Below are 20,983 nucleotides of genomic sequence, written 5' to 3' on the forward strand. Positions count from 1 at the left end.
AGCTGGGGGTGTGTGAGGGGTCAACCCTGTTTTATGAAAGCCTAGAAAGCAGGTGTTTTGAGCCCTGCAGGCTCTGAACAGAGCTTTCCTTGGGCTCTGGGCTCTTCAGGGTGAGTGAGCCTTTCCCTCCCCCACTGCCCAGGGCCCATGGAGGTCGCAGGGCCCCTCTGTCCCAGGGGAAGACCCTAGAGGGCCAGGGGCGGCGGTCTGGGCAGCAGTCACCCTGCATACGGGCCCCTCCAGGCAGTCCCGGGTCGGGACGCCCTGCACATCCACAGGCAGCTCCCCGTTCTGCTTCACAGACACAGCCTCCCGCAGGGGTGGTCCCAGGCAGTGCGGAGGGCTCCAGACATGAGGGGACATTCTAGTAACACAGGCTTGCGGGACCGGTTGTTGGACCTGGGGTGCGAGGTCCGCCGTGAGCTCTGAGCCCGGTACCTGCCACCGCGGGTGCGCCCCGTGCACCTGCCCCGGGGGTGAGCATTGCTCCCGGATGTGTGCACGCTGCCCCGGCTCCGAGGGACCAGGGCTGTGCCTGCGGAGGGGCTGGCAGGGGCGGCTGGAGGGTACCCAGGTCTGCTGGTGCCTGGGAGGCCATGACCCGAGAGGGGAGAGCAAGAGCGGGACGGGTGTGGAGGCGGGGGCGGTGTTCCTGGGACAGCCCGAGGTAGCAGCGAGGAGCCGTGGTCACGCCTCTGTTTCCGTGGGACCCCAGCCTGGCCTCCTCCCGCCGTGGTCCCGTGACCTGACCCGGCCTTGAGCGGGCCGGGGGCGGCGGGACCCTCAGGTCTCTCCGCAAGATGGCAGCGGCGGAGGGAGGCAGCCAGGTGAGCCCGGCCGGCGGGAGGGACACGGAGGCCGGTGGTCCCTAGCCTGGGCTGTGCGGCCAGGCAAGGAGTGCGCGGGCGGAGGGGCGGGGTCCGGGTCTGTGCCCCCCACGGCCGGGAGTTCCGCGGCTGCTGAGGAGGCGGAGGCGGGCGGGTGCGGAGATGCAGCAGCAGCGTGCGCGAGTCCGGGCCGGGGCAGAGCTTTCTGGAAGGGGCCGCGGGCTCCCTGCAAGTCAGTGTCCCTCCCACCGCCTCAGAGTCCGTAGCTCGGCCCCGGGAGACCCTGGGTGCCCAGCGCAGACCCGCCTGCCCCATCTGACGGGCGGGCTCGGGCCGGGGGCAGGCGGACCCTGTAGCAGGTGCAGCGGGCCGAGCGCAGAGAGCGGGCACGGGGACAGGCGGGGGCGGGGCACCCGCACTCACCTCTGCGGTCGGCGTAGAGGACACCCAAGGTCACCAGGGCAGCGGTCACCAGCAGCAGCAGCAGCAGCAGCCCCCCCTCCAGGAAGCCCGGGCGCTTCTGCCCGGCGTGGCCGGCGCCCTCCACCATCCCCACGGGGCCTTCGGACTTCCCCATCAGCAGGGCTCTGGACGGGAGAGCAACGCGGAGGAACCTGCAGGCCCAGGGCAGGGGAGAGGGGCGTGGAGCTCCCTGAGCCCAGCCCGAGGCTGGAAGGGCCAGATGCTGGCAGGGAGCGGGCGCTGGGTGCCTTTGGAACACTCTGTTCCCGTCTCCCTCTCCAAGCCCACAACCCTGGGTGACTGGGTCCCGGGACTTTCCACACTACCCCTGGGCCAGAGTCTCTGAGTGCATGGAGGTTCTAGGACTGGGATGCTCCCAGCTTGGGGTCCCAAGCTGGACCCAGGAGGCTCAGCTCCTCTGCAGTGGTGCCCACCTGGACTGCTCATGCTGGGGGTCTTTGAGCTATGGGCCTGAGCGCTAGGTCAGGGACGCTGTCCAGGAGGCCACTTGGGCTTCTGGGCTCCCAGCCCACCTTTCCTGTTGGAGCCCAGAAGCCAGTGATGGGTGAGACCAGAGCAGTAGGTACCCACACAGGCAGTGACTACGTGGGCCAGGAAGGGACCTGCAGGGCCAGGCAGCCTTGAGTGTCAGCCCTGGCAGCCACCTGGCTGGTGTGCAGCTCTGGTCGTCCCCTGACCTTGTTACTATGGAGGGGACACCACCTGGAGCCAGCCGGGCAGTGGGTAGCACTTGAAAACACATGGCTGGGGACAGGCAGCTGCTGTAGGCAGGACAGGGAGCTAGGCAGGAAGGGTTGGGGGCACAGGACACGGATTCAGGAGGCTCCCAAGTCTGCATGCTCCAGTGTGCATGTGAGTATGCATGTGTGTGAGTGTGAACCTGAGTGTACACATATGTGCAAATGAGTGTGTGCATGTGGTTGGGCGTGTGCATATGTATGACTGTGTGTGTGCATGTGTGCATATGTTCTGGTGTATGACTGTATGCACCACATGTGCACGTGTTCTGGTGTGTGCATGTGCATGACTGTACATGAGTGTGAACGTGTGCATGTGCTCTGTGCATGTGTGTGCACGTGTGTGCTCTCATGTGTGAGGGTACTCTCGTGTGTGCATGTGTGTGACTGTGTGTGCACGTGTGTGCGTGTGCTCCCGTGTGTGTGTGTGCATGATGGTGTGCGTGGATAGGCATGTGTGTGTGTACTCTCGTCTGTGCATGTGTGTGTGCACGTGTGTGCATGTGCTTTTGTGTGTGCAAGTGACTGCGTGAGTATGCACGTGTGTGCGTGTACACTCGTGCATGCATGTCCATGATTGTGTGGATATGCACGTATGTGCGTGTACTCTCTCGTGTTCATGTGTGTCTCTGTGTGTGAGTGTGCACGTGCAGGCGTGTGCTCTCGTGTGTGCATGTGCATGATTGTGTGTGGATATGCACGTGCGTGTGTGTGCTCTGGTGTGTGGCTGTTCATGTGTGTGTGTGAGTGTGCACATATGTGAGCAGATGCATGGATATGCACATCCTTCGCCGGCACTCAGAGCCCTGCTAGGAAGCTGCCTGGCCCTGGAGAAGCGGTTGGGTGCTTTGTGCTTCCAGCACTTTCAGTCACCACACACAATCACACACCTGCTGTGCTGAGCCCCAGGCCTAACCCTGTACCAGGCAGGGCGGATAATGGGGGAGCAGCAAAAGGAAACCAGGCCCAGTCCTGCCTGCGGGAGGGTCAGGAACTGGCTGCTGAGACTGCCAGCACCTGGCTAAATGTGCTTCCACCCCCCTGTACCCCACCCACGCCCTTCTGTGGGCCTTGCCTGTGTTCTGTCCCTGACTCCCTGAGGGATTCTAGACATCCCTTAGCCTGTCTGGGCAACACCCTGCAAAGGTGGCATGGCCAGCTCATTTCGGCGACTCTTCCAGGGCTCCCTGACCTCTGGCTGTGTGAGGAGCTGGGACAGGGACCTGGACCTTGCTCCTCTCCTCCAGGTCCCTTGCTCCTTCCTTCCTGTCCCCTCAACCACCTCTCTCAGTCCCTGGCCCTGTGAACCACGGAGTTCATGCAGACGCTTCCTTTGACGGCCTCTGCTGTGCCCCTAGACACCTCTGTCCTGCCAGTGGCTGAAACTGAACTTGGAGTCATCTGCCTCCCTTGCCTGCCTCCACACCCCGCGCCAGTCCTCAGCCTCCAAACCCATCTCAGTTGGACCCTTTCTCATTCCTGCCACTCACTGCCTGTTCCAGGCCCCATCACCTCCCCTGAGGGGTCTGTCTCCCCCACTGATCCCCACCACAGGGCCCAGGGGCCTGTAACTAGAGTTAGAGGTCATCACTCCCTGGCCCCCTGGTAGCCAAACCCTTGGAGGAAGAGCCAGGCCTTGCCCTGATGGCAGGACCCTGTCTGGCCCTCCTCCCCCTCTCACTATGCCCTCCCCCTACCCTCAGGCAGGCCCCCCCGGATTTCTCCCCTGACCCTCCCCACCCACTCAGGAGGTCCCCCAGATTCCTGCCAAGGTCCCCTTCCCAGTGGAGCCTCCCTTGGCCTGGTCTTGGGTTCAACTTGGGGAGCCTCATCCCCTCCTCTGCTCTGTGTCTCTCCAGGGACTCCTGGCTCCACCTCCACATCCCTTCGCTACTTCTTCAGCCCCCTGAGACCATCAGCTCCATGGATAGGGGCTCCCTCTGTGGGGGCCGCTTCACCTAGACTGGCAACCCCACCCCAGAGACCTCGGTCAACATCTGTTGAGTGAATGAATGAATGATGAATGAATGGATCAATCATTTGGACAAGTCTGAGCTCGGCTTCCGCGAACTTCTTACTTTGATCAGAATTAATGTATCTGCTCTTGCATCCCTGAGTTCATTCTGTCCTGCAGGCGTCCACAGATGGCTCCATGTGCCCCAAAGGCACACACCAAATAAACACCTTCAAATTGAGCCGAGTACCCAGGGCAGGTGTGGAGTGTCTGCTGAGGCGAAGGCACTGCGACTCCCTGGGGTCACTATTGCCCTTTCCAGGTTACTATGGATGGGGGACAGCAGGTCCTTTGGGCAAGATAAACCATATGCCAGAGGGGGCTGCCTGCCTTGGCACAGGCGAGATGACACACAGGACACCCCATCCAGCCTCGTGAGAAACGGGCTGGGAGCTTGGAGAGGGTTTCAAGGCCCAGGAAAGCAGGCCGGGCACCTCCTTCAGCACAACTCACCTTTGTTCACTCAGGAGTGGCCGTCACCCACAATCAGGCCCCTGGAGACTGGGTCCCAATGGCTTGGCGTTAGGGTAAGCTGGGCCAAGTGGGTGGATTTCCAGGGACCGGGATGGGAGAGCAGTGGCTTGGGGCTGGGTTGAGGCTGCCTGCAGGCTTCCGAGCCTCCTTTGTGATGCAGGCGTGGGCTCCCTGGAGGCGGTGACTCCTGCCTCAGAGTCAGGAGGTTCCACTGGGAGTGTTGTGGGGGGGAGGGGCCAAAGGCAGCTTCTTGGCACCCGGGCTGCCCTGCCTCATGGGTGCCCTTCTCAGGGTCTCTGGCCCCTGCCTCCCAAGCCGCCCTCCTTCCTTGCTTCTGTCTCTTGACCTTTCAGTCCAAAGGGGCCCCAGGGGCTGCTGAGAGGAAGGCCAGGCCCTTCTCCCACTCCACATGCTCTGCTCTGCCCCTAACCACCCGGTGAGGGGGTTGCAAAGGCTCACCCTCGGTGTTCTTTCTCTGCAATCTCCAAGGAGGATGGTGGGTTCTGGGGACCTTGCCAAGGTGCAAAGGGAAGGGGTGGTCCTGAAGGGGGTGGGCGCCGGCTGCCAGGAGGGTCCCATGCAGAGAAACTAGCCTGGGCTTAGCTGCTTTCCGCTGCCTACAGAAAACCTGTGAGGTTCAGACCTCGAACTACAGAGGGCGGGCAGCCCTGGCCGGGGAGCTGGCGCTGGCAGAGAGCTGTGTGGCTTGTGGGGGGTCCTCAGTGATCAGAGTGTGAGCCCTGCACCCAGCCCTGCTTGCGGACAGGGGTTCTGGGCAGAGCAGGCTCTTTCTGATTCTCCAGGCCTGATGAGATTCCTAGCTTCTGTGTCCGAATCCCCAGAACCAGTCCTCCTGCCCGGGCCTTGGGGATGTGTCAGGGCATCTGGGCGGGGCTGGGCCACAGAGCTAGGGGTCCCATGGCAAACCGCTCCTCATGGCCGCCCCGGCCAGATCGCCCACACTGGGTGCTGTTGGAAGCTTTGTCTATGGCCCTTTAGGTTGGCCAGGCCCTGGGAGGAGAAAGGCTTTGAGCTGCAGCCAGGCTGGGATCAGATCCCAGACACCACCCTGAGCCGGGGAGGTCTCTCCCTGGCGCCTGCTGGCTGTCCTGGCAGCCCCCTGCCATCCAGTCCCGCAACCAGTCCAGGAGTCTGGCCTCAGGCTGCCTGGGCTGCTGGCCCAAATGGAAACAACGTCAAGGCCAGCCAAGCAAGAAGCTGGGACCACCCTTTCTGGGGAGCTGGGAGTGGGCCAGGGTCCAGCCTGGCTGGAGGCTCCTGCCCTGGGGAGAGGCCAGAGCCCTTCCAAGCCCACCTGCCTGACAGCCCTGGTGCCAGCAGGCCCTTTCTGGATGTCACAGTGTTCTTGTCTCTAAGGTACAAAGCCACAGAGGGAGAAACAGACGCAGGAGTCTGGCCTGTTCTCAGCAGGGGCTCCCTGGACTCTGAACCCCCCAAGGTTGGCCATGTGCATGCTCCTCCTTCCCCAGCCCGAGGCCTGCCCAGCCCTGCAGCCCCCAGCCTGGCCCAAGACCACCTGGTGACCTGGGTTGCCAAACTTGGGACCCCTTATTCCCGGGTTCTCCCTGCTTCTAGGTGACAGCAGGAGGTTCGGATCCTAGCCTGGCACCTGCCAGACAAGAGAAACTGGGAAAAGAGGCTACAGGCCAAGGAGGCTGCAGACCCCAGACCTACCCCAGTCACTGGACACTCACAGACTTGCACGTGCCCAGGGCAGTGCAAACCCAGACCCCCAAAACACCTACACAGATTACTCTCCCCCGAGACACCCACACAGACCATCCCCCAAACACCCGCACAGGCCGTCCCCCCAAACACCCACACAGACCATCCTCCCAAACACCCACACAGACCGTACCCCCAAACACCCGCACAGACTGTCCCCCCAAGCACCCACACAGACCATCCCCCAAACACCCGCACAGACCATCCCCCCAAACACCCAGACAGACCGTCCCCCCAGACACCCAGACAGACCGTCCCCCCAGACCCCCAGACAGACCATCCCCCCAGACACCCACACAGACCATCCTCTCAGACACCCACACAGACCATCCCCCCAGATACCCACACAGACCATCTCCCCAGATACTCGTACAGACCATCACCCACAAATACCTGCATAGATAGTCCCCCCAAGACACCTGCATAGCCAGAGCCCAGCACCCCAGAGGTGGACATTAATCCCATTTCCTAGGGAGATTGCGGGAAAATGGATATTCCCTGCCTGTCCTGCTCTTGGGGTAGCTTGTGGGATGTGGAGATGCGGAGAGAAGCCCTGGCTCAGGGGTCCAAGGAGTCAGGTGGGATGGGGGTCAGGGAAGTGCTTCCTGTAGCAGCCCTGGGGCCAGGGTGTGCCTCAAGGGCACTAGCCTTTGTCCACACTGCTGTGTGGCTGCCCTCACCCAGGTTGCTGTGTCCACCCTGCCATGGGGGCTGCCCTCAGGCCCTGGAGACGCTTGCCTGTGACTCCCCCACACTCTCAGGCTGGGCTACTGGTGGCAGGTCCTGTGCTCTGGTGCAGCCCAGACATGCCCAACAGGCATTTCCTCTGCCCATTGGGAGCAGGGCCTCTCCCCCAAGTCTGCCCAGCTACGCTCTGGGCAGGAATGAGGAGCCCCACTTAGAGAAGACGCACAGGTCGGAAGAGGCTCACCAGCGTTTCTGAGGCACACAGGGTGCTGGGACGACAGCCGGGCCTCTGGGGTCCCCGCCTTTCTTGCCAGCTGCCTCCTGAAGTCAGGCCCTGGGTATCCAGGACAGGAGGGAAGGGGCCCAGTGGTCCCGCTGCCCCAGAATCTGAGTCATTGAGCCACCAGCCCATCCCCCGTAGCTGGAGCCTCTGCCCCCTCACTTGTGAACTACAAAAATCAGAGACAGGTCTCAGTCAATTTGGGAAGTTTATTTTGCCAAAATTAAGGACGCACGCCTGTGCCACAGCCTCAGGAGGTCCTGACGACATGTGTCCAAGGTGGTCAGAGCACACCTTGGTTTCATACATTTTAGGGAGACATGAGACATCAATCAACATATGTAACATGGAGTTACACTCTTGAGTTTCGGATGAGCCTTTCCAAAGAAGGCAATCAGATATGCATCTATCTCAGGGAGCAAGGGAATGACTTTGAATGGAATGGGAGGCAGGCTTGCGCTAAGCAGTTCCCAGCTTGACTTTTCCCTTTAGCTTAGTGATTTTCGGGCCCCAAGATTTATTTTCCTTTCACTCTCCTAAAAAGGGTTTTTTTTTTTTTTTAGATTTATCGCAGAGTTGAACAAGAGAGAATGGCACAGGTGTGGTCAAGATTCACCTGGGAGAGGAAGGGGGAAGGGGCAGAGGAGTGTGGCCACCTGAGCTGAGAGGCTGTGTGGCAGGTGACCATTGTCACCAGGGTCACTGGCCAGGTCACCTGTCTGAATTTTGTGGTTGCAACCTCCATGATCCCCTAGAGCTGTTTTTACCTGGAACTAATGAACAATTCTGCACATTGAATTCATGCTGTTAGAATCACTGTTGTGGTTTCCATCTCCCAAGTAGACTCCAACTAATACATAAATTCATACTAGGAGGGGGTCCCCAGAGACAGGCCCTCAAAGTGACACAGCCAGGTACCTCTTTGGTCACTTTGCCAGCCAGATATCTCTGGCTGGTGACGCCCCCGCCCACGCCTTGCTTGGCCACGTTACCTGCTGCAGGAGGTGGCCCGTCCACTCGGCCTGCCTGGGCCACACCTGGCTTGTGCACCAGCTCAGCCTGTGGCTGGGCTGGGCATGTCCCAGCCTGCTTGTATTATAGCTTGTACCCATGTATGGCAGTTCCCAAGTTCTTGTCCCGTGTCCAAGAAGAATGAGGAGATGCTGCCAATCGAAGTGTGAGAAGGGCAGAGAAGAATTTTATTGAGAGACAGAACAGCTCTCAGCAGACAGGAATGCAGGGGTGGTTCTCGACCTGAAGTTGGGTGGTTTCTCTCCTAGTGTGGCTGGGTCCGGGGCTTTTATAGGTTCAGAATGGGGGAGTGTATGCTGATTGGCTTGTGATTATGCAAAAAAAGGCTTAAACAAAGGCACCACTCAAAGGTGGGCATGCCAGTGTAGAAAACCAATTAGGAAAAAGTAGGTACATATAAAACAGGTGAAGGGTGGGGATCAGTCAGAGGAAAGCAGCCAAATGGGAAGACTAGGTTCTCAACCTGGGCTGAGGATTTCATTTGTAGCTTGGCTTTCAGGCTTTAAACTGTCTTTGGTTTGGAGGTGGCATTTCACCGGGAACCTGTCCCTGTCTGCCTAGGATTTGTCTGCCTCCTGTCACTATCAAAAGGTGGGGTCTGGGGGTTAGGTTAGTGTGGTTGTTGCTTGGGCTGGGCTGCAGGCCCGATCTCCTAGCCAGTGGGAAGGGGAGGCTGTTGGCCACAGTGTAGAGGGGCTTCACAGTTAACCAAGCCATCCCCCATGCTGGCCATGAGGCACCAGCAGAACTGAGGGCCTCGGGAGCCCAGGTACTGCTGCATGAGGCTGTCATGGCCATGAGGATGACCACAACCACGAGGGCTGTGGGGGTCTCCTGAGTGTCCAGCAGCGCTAACAAGAAGGAACCACATGCTCAGGTCTCTAAACTCAGTTTAAGTCATAGCCAGAGAATCAGGACTGCCATGGCCATGGAAAAGAGTCCCTTGTTCCTTAAAGCCTTGGGGCTGCTGCTGCTAAAACTCAGATGCACAGTTTAACTCTGAGTTGTGTGATTGCTGTGTGGCTCGCATTCACAGCCTCACCACTGGAGCTTGGGCACCGAGTAGGAAGGAACTGGATGCTGAAGCTTGGAATGGGAATGGCTGGTTGGGCTCAGACGAAGCTGAGAATTGTGAACCCCTGGTTCTCTGAGCCTCTCCTCCCAGGGGAAGCAGCTTGTCCTCCAGGGTCTGAGAGTAGCCTTTATGTATTTTTTTTGTTCTGCTTGAAAACTCTGATAAGCTTACTTGGCCAAGTGCCTAGAAACGATGTTCATTCTATTTAACTGCCACAGCCACCCTGCTGCCTCTAGGACCTCAGTGTGCAACCAGGGAGGGGAAGGGTCAAGTACAAAGTCTGACTCAAGAGGGAACCACTTTCATACCGAAATGCTTGTAAGATGTCACAAATTCACACGCAGAGACCTGGCAACTGTGTGGGAATGGAGGGTAGGGTACTAACGCAGCTGAAGCGGCTTGGCTTTATTGATGCAGGTACACTTACTAGAGATTCTCAATTTAATAAGCTAGCTCACATTAGCTGCCAGAAATGACTCTACCAGTTTACTTGGTTGAATTAAATCTGGGTTTGCTGGCAGTCTACAGTTAATGAAACGGAGATGCCAGAACATCCCCAGTGTAACGCTGAGGCAGGAATCGTGCAAAGCAAGGGCCACCCTCCGTCCCAGCCTGATTTCTCTCCACCTCCAGCTGAGCACCGAGGAAGAGGCAGGCTGGGGGCTGCCCAGGGAAGCGGTGGATCTGCAGACAGCATGAGCTCCTGGAACGTCAGGGCCCAGAGCAGCTGTGGACATGCCCCTCCAGGCAGGACATCCAGGCTTCGGGGATGAGTGCGTCCACGCCTTAAGGACTGCGGGTTGTGGGTGTCTGCTCAGTCCTGGAGCAACTCCCTTAGGCAAAGCCAGGGCTGGACCCCAGCAGGGATGGCTAAGGGGAACCGAGACTCACCCACTGTGCTCAGGGCAGAGGTGGTGGGCCGGGGAAATGGGCGTGTCTTTGTCTGTCTGGACTACCCCAACAGAATAGCAGAGACAGGTGGTTCATCAACAGACGCTTATTTCTCACAGTTCTGGAGGCTGGAAGCCCAAGATGAAGGCGCCAGCTCACTCTCTGGTGAAGGTCCCTTCCTGGTTCACAGACAGCTTCTCGCTGGGTCTCCACATGGTGGAGGGGCTCAGGAGAACCCTGGGGTCTCTTTTATAAGGACACTAATCCCACTCATGAGGTTCCACCCCTATCACCTCCCAAAGGCCCCACTTCTGACACCATCACCTTGGGGGTTAGGATTGCAACACATAAAGTTGGGAGGGACACAGGCATTCAGAGCCCAGCAAAGAGGCAGGCCAGGCAAAGGCTGATGAGAGATACCTGCTGTGTGAGCTGGTGGCGGAGGGGGCAGCCCCCTGGTAGGGGAGACACACAGTGGTCCCGAGGCCCTGGAGGAGCCTCAGTGGGGCTGGTATCTACACTCAGCCTTGCACGGACGGACGGGGCAGGACATTCCAGGCAAGGAGGACGGTAGGAGCAGGGAACGTGGTAGGGAAGGGCACCCCTGGGGGACGCCTCCCCACTGCTTCCACCCGGCCCCGACATTGGGGCAGGCCCTTCTGCTGTGACCAGGCTCTCTGGACCAGCCCTTGCCTCTGCCCCTGTGCCGACTCGCCCACCTGACCCAAGAAACTCGCGTGTCCCTGAACTTAGCTCTTGGGCTGTTGACAGGTGTTTGTTGAGTCCTTGAGCACACAGGTGAAGACAGAGACAGAAGGGCGGATGGGGAGCTGGTAGGCAGAAGACGGATCGACCTGGTGCCTGCACTGGGGAATCTCGCTCAGAAGAGGGGGACTGTGTGAAGATTCCAAGTGGGGAAGGCGAGGAGCGGGGCTGAAGGTCCCCGTCGGGGCCCTCTCCCACTGTGGGCTGCCCATCCCCTAGATGGGAGGCACTGACCCTTTACCCAGCCCCCTGTGGCCAGAGACCCATAGGCGGTGCCAGCTGATGAAGGTGCATGGGGGTTGAGAAGTGGGTGGAGCCTGAGGAGGAGGGGAGCTTCCAACCCCACCCAGCCCTGCACCTGCTGCCTGGGGCCCCTGCTTCCATGCAGGGCAAGGAATAGGGACCCTCCCTGCCTAAGCCCCTGGACCAGGGTTCGTCAGATGATCCCAGAAGCCAAGTGGGTGGAGTGGCAGGGGGTCCGTCTGTGGGTGCAAGACCATGAAAGGAAATGGCAGAGAAGGGGACAGAAAAGGGACAAATGCAAGTGCCCAGGAAGAGAGAGAAGCCAGGATGGGGGTGGTGGCCTTGTCTCCCTAGGGTGAAGTCAGGCAAGGCTCGGGGGCACGCTTTGCACCAAGCCAGCCTGCCCAGCATGTCTCTCACCCATGGCCACGAGAGAAAGCCCTGGGCTGAGGCCTCAGTCTGTGACACTCACAGTGATGGGCAAAGGCTGGCCGCCTCTGCCCCACCCAGAAGTCCCCGAGCTCACTGGCAGCTGCAAGGCCTGGGGACATTTAACCCACGTATAGGAACCAGCTGTTCTCTCACTCTGTGGAAGCACCGATACCTTCCAGCAGCTTTGGGAGACGAGTCTGGTGGGAGCCTGGGGACTGTGCTCATCAGGGCCCCTCGGTGGTCCTTCTGCTTGGAAGGGAGGGGCCTGTGGAGGAGGGAGGGAGTTTACCCCCTCCTGGGTTCTCGATGAAGGAGCCCCATGAAAAGCACCCTGAAAGGTCAGCTTGGGGTGTGGGCTGGCTGGGCCCATTTGGGAGCTCTGTCTCTGGGGAAGGTCCAGGCTCTACTGGAAGCCGGCCCCAGGCTCAGGCCAGGGTCCAAGCAAAATGCAGCTTCACAGCCAAGGAGGGGCTTCTGGGGCTGTACCGTCTCCCCAAAGGCCCCAGGGTTCTGGCCTCAATCCTGTCCAACCTGTAGGATCCCAGACCAGGGACAAGACCTGTGGCTGCTTCTTCAAGGTCTGAGCCCCAGGTGTGGGCCAAGAGGGCCCCAACTTCCGGGATGAGGTTGCTGGTGGTAGAAGGGACTGTGAAGCTTCTAGGATGGTCCTTCATGTAAGTAGGAAGCTGTCGCCTTTCCTTCCCAAGGCACAAAGGTGTGAGGCTGGCTGTCCAACACTGACTCATGCTGGGGTAGGGAAAGCAGAGTGCGGGGAGGGCTGGGAAGGGGATGTGGGGAGGGTTGGGAAGGGGGTGTGGGGAGGGCTGGGAATTGGGGTGTGGAGAGGTCTGGGAAGGGGGTGGGGGGAGGGCTGGGAAGGGGGATTTGGGGAGGGTTGGGAAGGGGGATGTCGGGAGGGTTGAGAAGGGGGTGTGGGGAGGGCTGGGAAGGGGGGTGTGGGGAGGGCTGGGAAGTGGGGTGTGGGGAGGGCTGGGAAGGGGGTGGGGGAGGGCTGGGAAGGGGGATTTGGGGAGGGTTGGGAAGCGGGATGTGGGGAGGGTTGAGAAGGGGGTGTGGGGAGGGCTGAGAAGGGGGGTGTGGGGAGGGCTGAGAAGGGGGGTGTGGGGAGGGCTGGGAAGGGGGATATGGGGAGGACTAGGAAGGGGGTGTGGGGAGGGCAATGCGGGTACCTCCCCGATTTGGGGAGCTGGGTGCACTCCTGGGCCTGGACATTGGGTGCAGGTGCTAGGGTGGGCCCTGTGATTAGGGCTGGGAGGGGGTTGGGCCCAGTCACTGGAGCCAGCAGCCTGAGGATGCCTCCCTCTGGATTCTGGCCTTCAGTCTCTTCAGGCCACGGTGGTCGGGGTCCACCAGGAGGCCACTCTCAGCTGCTGTCCAGGCCTCCGTGTGACGCTGCTCTTCCAGGCAGCACTGCCCGCGAAGGAGGAACATGTGTGCAGTGGGGGCCCGGCCTGGCTGCTTACGCAGGCTGTTCTGGGCCAAAGTGGGTGCTAGCTTCAGGGCCTGGACAAAGGCCCCTGCGGCTGCTGCCTCATCTCCCAGGCTCAGCAGCAGGCGACCCTGACAGCAGAAGTCCTCTGCCCGCTTTGGGAGGTCACTGTCCCCCAGAGTTTCCTGGAGCACATGGTCCAGGTCCCTGAGGGCCCGGCCAAACTCCTGCAGCTCGGCCAGGCAGGTGGCCCGTAGACGCAGGTGATAGGCACTGCTGCCACCGGCCAGGACAGACAGTGAGCAGTAGCCCAGCGCCTGCCTGGGTTGCCCTGCGTCCAGTAGGGTGCTGGCTTCCCAGGCTGCAGCCTGCACAGAGGACATAGAGGCAAGGAGAGTGGGGTCAGCCTCAAAAGCCCGGCCGCCCCTGCCCTGCAGCATTCTTCTGCAAAGCCAGCCTCTGTTGGCTCCCTGGGTAAGGCAGGGCCCCGGGCTGCACAGAAGCTGCCCGCTGCTTCTGGAGGGGCTGGCTGACCATGGGCAAGGGCAGGAGGGGGGACCCAGGTAGCAGACCCTTCCCTGCAATTCCCACTGCCCCAGAAGCTGCCAAAGTGCTGTTTTGACCCTTGGAGGTCCAGCAGCAGTCCAAGGCCTGGCATCCTTGCTCACTGCTTTTCTCCCTGGGCCTCGGATCAGGGACCTGGATTTACCTTCTCATGGTCCGTTCCTGGCAGCCCTACCACCCCACCAGCTGGGCCCAGCTTCCCTTGCCTGGGTGACCACAGGAGCCTCCTCCCTCCGTCCCTCTGGGCCAAGTCACCTCTCCAACAGGCCCTCTTGAGGTGGCTGCTGCCCAGCCTTTCCACTCTGCCCACCTTCTGAAGGCTGTCCCAGGTCTCAGGACAGTGGCAGATATGGCCCTTGCCTGGTCTCTGAGAACCCTAGACCCCCTTCCTGGGGCTGCTGGACGGAGGGCACAGCCTCTGCTGTGGGCTGCTGCTGACTAGGCCTGTCTGCACCCTCACTCCTCCCAGGCACTTTCCTGAACCCACCCAGACCCAATTGCCTCATCTGTGACCCAGTTTCTTCACAGAGTCAACCATGACCAGAAATCTGCTTGCCTCACTGGGCTCCTCCTCTGCTCAAGAACCTGCAGGGGCTCCCCACCGCCTGAGGAACACGCCATGGTGCAGGCCCCACCTTTCTCGCTGGCCCTGCCTCTCTTCCAGCAGCCAGGCGGTCCTCGACGCTCCCTCCTGCGGGGAGCGCAGCGCACTCAGGACCCCGCCGGGCGCGGCTGCAGGGGGTGAAGCCCAGGCCCATGCTCAGGGTCCGTGCTTGGGAGTGAGGGTGTCCCACGGCCCCGGCTTTGCTGCTGGGCTCCCGCGAGGCACAGTGTGGCCTCTTCTGCCAGCTGTGAGCGGCGCCGAGCAAGGCAGGGGCTCGAACCCACGTCCCTGGCCTGCTGTGCGGCCCGCGGGACCGCCCCTCTCCGGGCCGAGGCACCTGAACCCCCCCCCCGACACGTAGCTCACTGCTCGGGATGGTCGCGAAGCCTCGGCCCGCGCAGGCCCCGCACATTTGGGCCGGGTCCACGGCAGCAGGAGGGCGCGGCCCCGAGCAGCTGTCGGACCCCGGGAGCCCCCGGGCCGCCCCCGCGGGGAAGGGGGCTCAATCTGACCCCAGATGCCCCTGATCCCGCGGCTCGGGCCGCGCAGGCGCAGTGCCACCCGGAGGGGTCCGCCTGCCGGGGCACCGGGCGCAGGAAGCGGGGCGAAACCGCTGTCGGCTCACTTCCGGGTCGGTCCGCGTCTCCAGGCAACCATTTCGCGTCCCGCAGATTCTTGCCTCCGCCAGGAGCCGCCTCCTGCAGCCGCCGCCCAGCCCCAGTCTGCAGCCTCGGAGACCCCTGCCCAGCCCCGCCTCCGGGCTCCGTGACCCCAGCTCACGAGACCCCATCTAGCCGCCTCCTCTGGGCTCCAGGACCATGGCTCCAGCCAGGCTTCCCTCCCCCTGCTATGCCCTCCTTCCAGCTCGAAGACCCCAGCACAGCCCCCTTCTCCTGGCTCTGAAACCCCCAGTCCCTCTGGGAGCTCTGAGACCCCCAGCCCGGCAGTCTCCTCCAGGTCCGGGTAACCCGATCTCAGCCTTGCTCTTCAGCCCAGAGCAGCGGCGCCCCCTCCGCATCACCGAACTGCCCCTTAAACACTGGTGTAGCCCCGACCCCGCCATGAGATCCCTCTGTTCTTCCTAGCCTAGTTTCTGTTTTCCTAAGTGGCCCCTGAGTGCTAGAGCCGCTGGTGTCAGGAAGCATTAAAGAGGTGAAATCCTGTCCAGGCCCCACTGGGGTGTAGTTCTGAGTCTCTGGGACCCCAAAGCCTGCTGTGCTCTTGGCCTCCCAGCCTGCCTTGCCCCCACGTGCCTTCTCCAGGCCTGCCTTGGGCTTGGGGTGGGCTTCCTGCCGGGCAAGGTGCCCCTGGCTGGCTCAGTCTGGCCCTGAGGGCAAAGTCCCCTTCCCTCTCTTGCACCCAAGTCACCTGTGGCTTATACATCCCATGCAAAGAGGCTGAGACGTCGGTGGGGTTGTAGGGCCAAGGGGGCCAGAGACCGTCTTCCTGGGCCAGAACTGGGTGCCTCCCACCCCACCCCAAACCCAACTGAAAACCCAACCGCAGAGACTGAAGAAGCGCTGCTGGGTGGACGGCCCAGGGGTCTAATGCCTGTGTGCTGGGGAAGGTTGGGGTGGGAGATCGGTGGGGTTCTTTGCGCACCTGGGCAAGGCTCTGCCGCTCTGAGGCCTCCAGGAGATGCAGCAGGCACCTGAGATCCGGGGCATCCACCTCGGCCAGGCCCTGCAGGTCTCGTGCAGCCACTGGCACGTCTCCATTCTTGAGCCGGAGCAGGCCCAGCCGGGCCCGGGCTGCCTCTGACGTTGGGGCAGCGTGCAGGGCTTTTTCTAGGTGGGTGCCAGCCTCCTCGTAGCTGCCTGTCAGGGATTCAGGAGGGACAGTCAGTGTGTGGGGTGGGGCAGAGATGCAAGAGAGCTCAGACTGGCCGCTCCTTCCCTGCCCTATGCTGGCTTGCGGGGAGGTGACGATGGCTCAGCCCCAGGAAGAAGGAGCTGGGAGCAGAGGTGCACTGTGATTCCAGGCAGGTCACAGGGACTCACCTCTGACCCCACTCCACAATGCTGAGCCCCCTCACCATGGACACTACAAGGGGCTGCTTTCTCTCCCAAGCAACTAGAGGCAAACTCTGGGCCTGCTGGAGCAGAGTAGCATGCGGGGAGCAGCCCTGGGGTCCCTGAAGCCCTTGGTGGGCAAATGCAGACCACAGAGCGAGCTCCCCTTTGGAATTAGCAGTGAAATGGTTTCCACATCACCAGGGGGATGTGGAAATCTGCAGGAAAGGCCTGCATGTTGGCACGTGGGGCTTATGACAGTTCCTCCTGGAACAGGGCCTGGCATCCCATGGGTGCCTGATAAACAACAGCTGGAGGTGCGTGAATCAATGAGGGGGCCGAGGGTCCGAGACCTTTTATGGACCAAGATCATGCCTCGGTTTCTCCTCCATTGCAAGCGAAGAGCCAGCCAGGTAAAGAGAGGAGAGCCTTTTGAACACCAGGCCTCACACAGGGAGCGGGGCCAGAGGTCATGGGATTTGGGGTGGAAGGGACCTTGGAAGCTATTGTGGTCCACGTCTCTTTCTTCCATTTTATAGAAAAGGATACAGAGGTCAGAGGAGCAGGGACAGAAACCCAGACCCTGTGTTTCCCACCTTGGGGCTGCCACATACCCCGTGCCATGAGAATGTCCACCAGGAGGAGGTGCCAGTCCAGTTGCCCTGCATCGATTTTGATCAGCGCCTCACCCACAGCAAGGAGGCCCTGGGTGTCCTTGTCCTCTAGAGGGGCCCCAGAGTCCAGCAGCTGGCTCAGAAGGGCCCGGCAGTGGGAGTAGAGGCACTGTGTGATGAGAGCCTGGGCTTCCAGCTTCAGAGAGCAGAGCTCAGGGACCACGGTCCTGGGGGCGAGCTTCAGAGCAGAGAGGATGTCGTCTACGGCTTCCTGCAAGGTGGGAGGGTGGGTGGGTGCAGAGTTATCCTAGGTAGAGAGACTGGGTGGAGGGTCAGAGTAGGAGGGCTGGGCTCTGTCTTTCTCATTCCCTGATCTTTTCCTTGGGATCCTAGAGGGTCTGAACATCCAGCTTCCTGCCCCTTCCCGCTTTCCTGTGGCTGCAGCCTCCTACCATCCCTCCTGATTCTGGTTAGCATTTGAAAGGACCCAGCTCACTGACCTTGACCCTGAAAGTTGTCAGGCCCAGAACCCCTTTTCTGAGGCCAAATGCTGCTAATCTCCATCTCCTGAGGCTGCCTGTGGTCTGCGAGCCCTCCCTGGGTCCCTCGCTCTCCCAGCTTGTAGCTGGCTCCCTCCACGCCTGTCCCTCCCCACAGAGGCATCTGTCACCTGCCAGCAGGGGATGCTGGATCTCTGTGGGGTATCCGGGTGCTCCTCCCAGTGCGTGTGGCCTTGGGGGTGCCAGAAGTGTAGAAAGCCCAGTTACTGCCCTCCCACAACTCCCAGGAGCGGCGGAAGGAGGGTGCCCAGCCCATCTGGTGCACAATACAAGGCAGGACACAGGGTGGCAGCCAGTTGGGGCAGAGGTCAGAGGTCTGCCAAGGGAGAGATCAGGGTGGAGCCGGCCAAGGCACACCCTGAGGGAGAGCCTGCAGGGTGCAGAAGTGGACTTGGGCTGGTGCCTAAGGCTGGTGGGCACGTGGGTAGGAGAGCCGAGCACTGGGCATGCCATCTGGAGGCGGGGAGGGAGAAGAGGTTTGCAGAGACCCTGACCACACACGGGAAGCCAGGGCAGAGGCTGGGCCTGTTCAGGGGAGTGCTGGTGATCGGTGGATTGATCAGGATAAGTCATTTGTGTCTGACCTTTGACCTGGCCATCAGCAGGGGACCACTAGAGCCTCTTCAAGGCTCTCCTCCTTCTGTTGGTTCTCCGGGTGTCCTATTTGCTTGTTTGCTTGTTTCTTTCTTTCTTGTTTTTTTATTTTTATTTTTTATTTGTATTTTGAGATGGAGTCTTGCTGTGTCACCCAGGCTGGAGTGCAGTGGTGCAATCTCGGCTCACTGCAACCTCCACCTCCCAGGTTCAAGCAATTCTCCTGCCTCAGCCTCCTGAGTAGCTGGGATTACAGGTGTACCACCATCACGCCCAGCTAATTTTTGTGTTTTTAATAGAGACGGGGTTTCACCGGGTTGTCCAGGCTGGTCTCGAACTCCTGATCTCAAGTGATCCACCTGCCTCGGCCTCCCAAAGTGCTAGGATTATAGGTGTGAGCCACTGCACCTGGCCCTCTTTATATTATCTTTATATATATCTTTATATTATAAAGAGGCATATATATATGCCTCTTTATATTATCTTTCTAGCAATTGCCTTGCAGATTACAATATGTAGCCTTACAGCTATGAACAAGCCCCCAGCTCCCAAGGTGAGCACCCTACTACAGTCTATGTACAGTTGATATGGTGCCACTTTACCTAAAATGTGAGATCCCCGCAGCAGTAACTTCCATTGTCCCACAGTTTGTGTTACTGTTGTCATACACTGAGCAATACATTTCCTCATATAGTGCATTATTTCAAGTTAATTAATCATATGTATATTTTGAGACAGGGTCTCTCTCTGTTGCCCAGGCTGGAGTGCAGTGGTGTGATCTTGGTTCACTGCAACCTTGAACTCCTGGGCTTAAGTGATCCTCCCACTTCTGCCTCCTGAGTAGCTGGGACCACAGGTGCATGCCACCACACCCAGCTAATTTTAAAAACTTTTTGTAGAAATGTATTGAAACTTTTTCTAGAAATATATTGCCTAGGCTGGTATCGAACTCCTGTCAAGCGATCCTCCCATCTTGGCCTCCCAAAGTGCTGGGATTACAGGTGTGAGCCACCACACCAAGCCTATTTTTAATTTAGATAGCTTTGTTCAAAGCAATTAAAAGAAGAAATAAATACATCCTTTTGTATTTGCAGATGCTTTTCATTTCTTGCAGCAGAGAATTTCTATCAGGCATCTGTTCTCTTCAATTTCACCACCTTCCCTCAGGATCTGCTGTGGTGCCGTTCGATGATGACAGATCTCTCAGTTTCCATTTGTGTAACGGGTCTTTAATTTCACCCTCGTTTCTGAAGGACATTTTAACAATATGGGTAATTCTGGGTTGGTACTTTTTGCTTTTAGTGCTTTAAAGGTGCTGTCCCACTGTCTTCTGGATTCCATTGCTTCCGGGACAAACCTGCTGTCACTCACATTGCTGTATGTCATTTGCTCACTCTGGTTGCTTTTAAGATGTTCTCTTTATCTTTTGTTTTCAGGAACTTGACCAAGATGTGCCTTCTTAGGGGTGGTTCTCTTTGTGCTTTTCCTCTCGGGATTTGTTGAGTGTCTTGAGAATTTTTCTGCTGTTATTTCTTCAAGTACCTGTGTATATTTGCCCCATTCATTCTCCATATCCTCTGGGAGTCCAATCACACGTATGCTAGATGGCCTGAAATTGTCCCACTGGTTGCTGAAGTTTTCTTCATTTATTTTTTTAATTTTTAAAAGTTTTTTAGAGGTCAGGTGCAGTGGCTCACACCTGTAATCCCAGCACACTGGGAGGCCGAGGTGCACGGATCCAGAGGTCAGGAGATTGAGACCATCCTAGGCCAAGATGGTGAAACCTCGTCTCTACTAAAAATACAATAAAAATACAAAAATTAGCTGGGCATGGTGGCACATGCCTGTAGTCCCAGCTACTCAGGAAGCTGAGGCAGGAGAATTGGTTGATCCCAAGAGGCAGAAGTTGCAGTGAGCTGAGATCGTGCCACTGCACTCCAGCCTAGGCAGCAGAGTGAGACTCCATCTCTTCTAAAAAAATTTTTTCTTTTCTTTTTTCTTTTTTTTTTTTGAAAGGGAGTCTCACTCTGTCGCCCAGGCTGGTCTCAAACTCCTGGGCTCAAGTGATGCTGCCATTTCGCCCTCCCAAAGTACTGGAATTACAGGTGTGAGCCATGATGCTCAGTTCAGCTCTCATCATTTGAAACAGAGTGTTGTGTTTTGTTTTTCTCCCTGCTGTTCCTTAGATTGGGTAGTTTTCTTTGGTCTGTCCTCGAGTTCACTAGTCCTGCTTTGGCAGTTTCCGATCTGCTGATGTGCCTGCCTGGTGAGTTTTTAATTCCAGATACTCTGCTTTTCAGCTCTAGGGTCTCCACTTGATTATCAGTTTTGTTTTGTTTTTTCTTCATTCCTCTGCTATGATTCTCCATCAGCTCACTCACTATAGCAAACAGTTCTTTTACATGTTTATGTTGCTGCTTTTAAAAGCCCCTGTGTGTAAATTCCAAACATCTAAGCCATCTCAGGGTCTGTTTCTATGAAGTGCTTCTTCTCTTATTATTGGTCCCATTTCCCTGGTTCTCTGCGTGCCTAGCAGTTCTTGGTTTTGTGCTGGGCTCTGTGTCTGGCATGTGGTAGACAGGGCTGTGGTGCTGTCCTCCAAGGGGGCTGATTTCGCTCTGGTGGGCAGGTAGATTACTGGTGGATCATTCTGGCCCTGCCAGGCTTTATCTTGTACTTTGTTAGGGGAGGATTATTTTTTGAACTTAGTCCTAAAGTATAATCTTAATTTTAGGGTGTGACCTTTCTGGAGTCTCAACTGAGTGCCCAAGATGTTCAGAAAAGCCTCTCTGCACTGGCTGGGTTAGAATTCCAGCGTCTCCCAGCCCTGCCTGACCCTGGTACCCCCATTCAGCTCTTGGCCCCACAACAGGTGGTCACTGCTGGGCAGCTGAGTCTT

At 58.7% G+C, this 20,983-nt stretch overlaps 2 protein-coding genes across 2 annotated transcripts in view; both read right to left on the bottom strand.

Moving 5' to 3' along the window:
• Window positions 1-4,665, bottom strand: part of MMEL1 (membrane metalloendopeptidase like 1) — a 40,202-nt gene extending 35,537 nt beyond the window's left edge. Inside the window, exons 1-2 of the mRNA XM_010366107.2 lie at window positions 4,515-4,665; window positions 1,251-1,441 (exon numbers count right to left, since the gene is read on the bottom strand). Coding sequence (XP_010364409.2) covers window positions 1,251-1,404 — 154 coding nt within the window. The 5' untranslated portion in view covers window positions 1,405-1,441; window positions 4,515-4,665. The remainder of the gene's footprint in view (window positions 1-1,250; window positions 1,442-4,514) is intronic.
• Window positions 4,666-12,876: 8,211 nt separating this feature from the next.
• TTC34 (tetratricopeptide repeat domain 34) overlaps window positions 12,877-20,983 on the bottom strand; it is a 34,824-nt gene continuing 26,717 nt past the window's right edge. Inside the window, exons 6-8 of the mRNA XM_010366106.2 lie at window positions 16,931-17,201; window positions 15,907-16,121; window positions 12,877-13,504 (exon numbers count right to left, since the gene is read on the bottom strand). Of these exons, the coding sequence (XP_010364408.2) occupies window positions 12,977-13,504; window positions 15,907-16,121; window positions 16,931-17,201 (1,014 nt within the window). The 3' untranslated portion in view covers window positions 12,877-12,976. The remainder of the gene's footprint in view (window positions 13,505-15,906; window positions 16,122-16,930; window positions 17,202-20,983) is intronic.

The sequence above is a fragment of the Rhinopithecus roxellana genome, chromosome 12 (assembly GCF_007565055.1).
Source record: "Rhinopithecus roxellana isolate Shanxi Qingling chromosome 12, ASM756505v1, whole genome shotgun sequence".
NCBI classification, from domain to species: Eukaryota; Metazoa; Chordata; class Mammalia; order Primates; family Cercopithecidae; genus Rhinopithecus; species Rhinopithecus roxellana.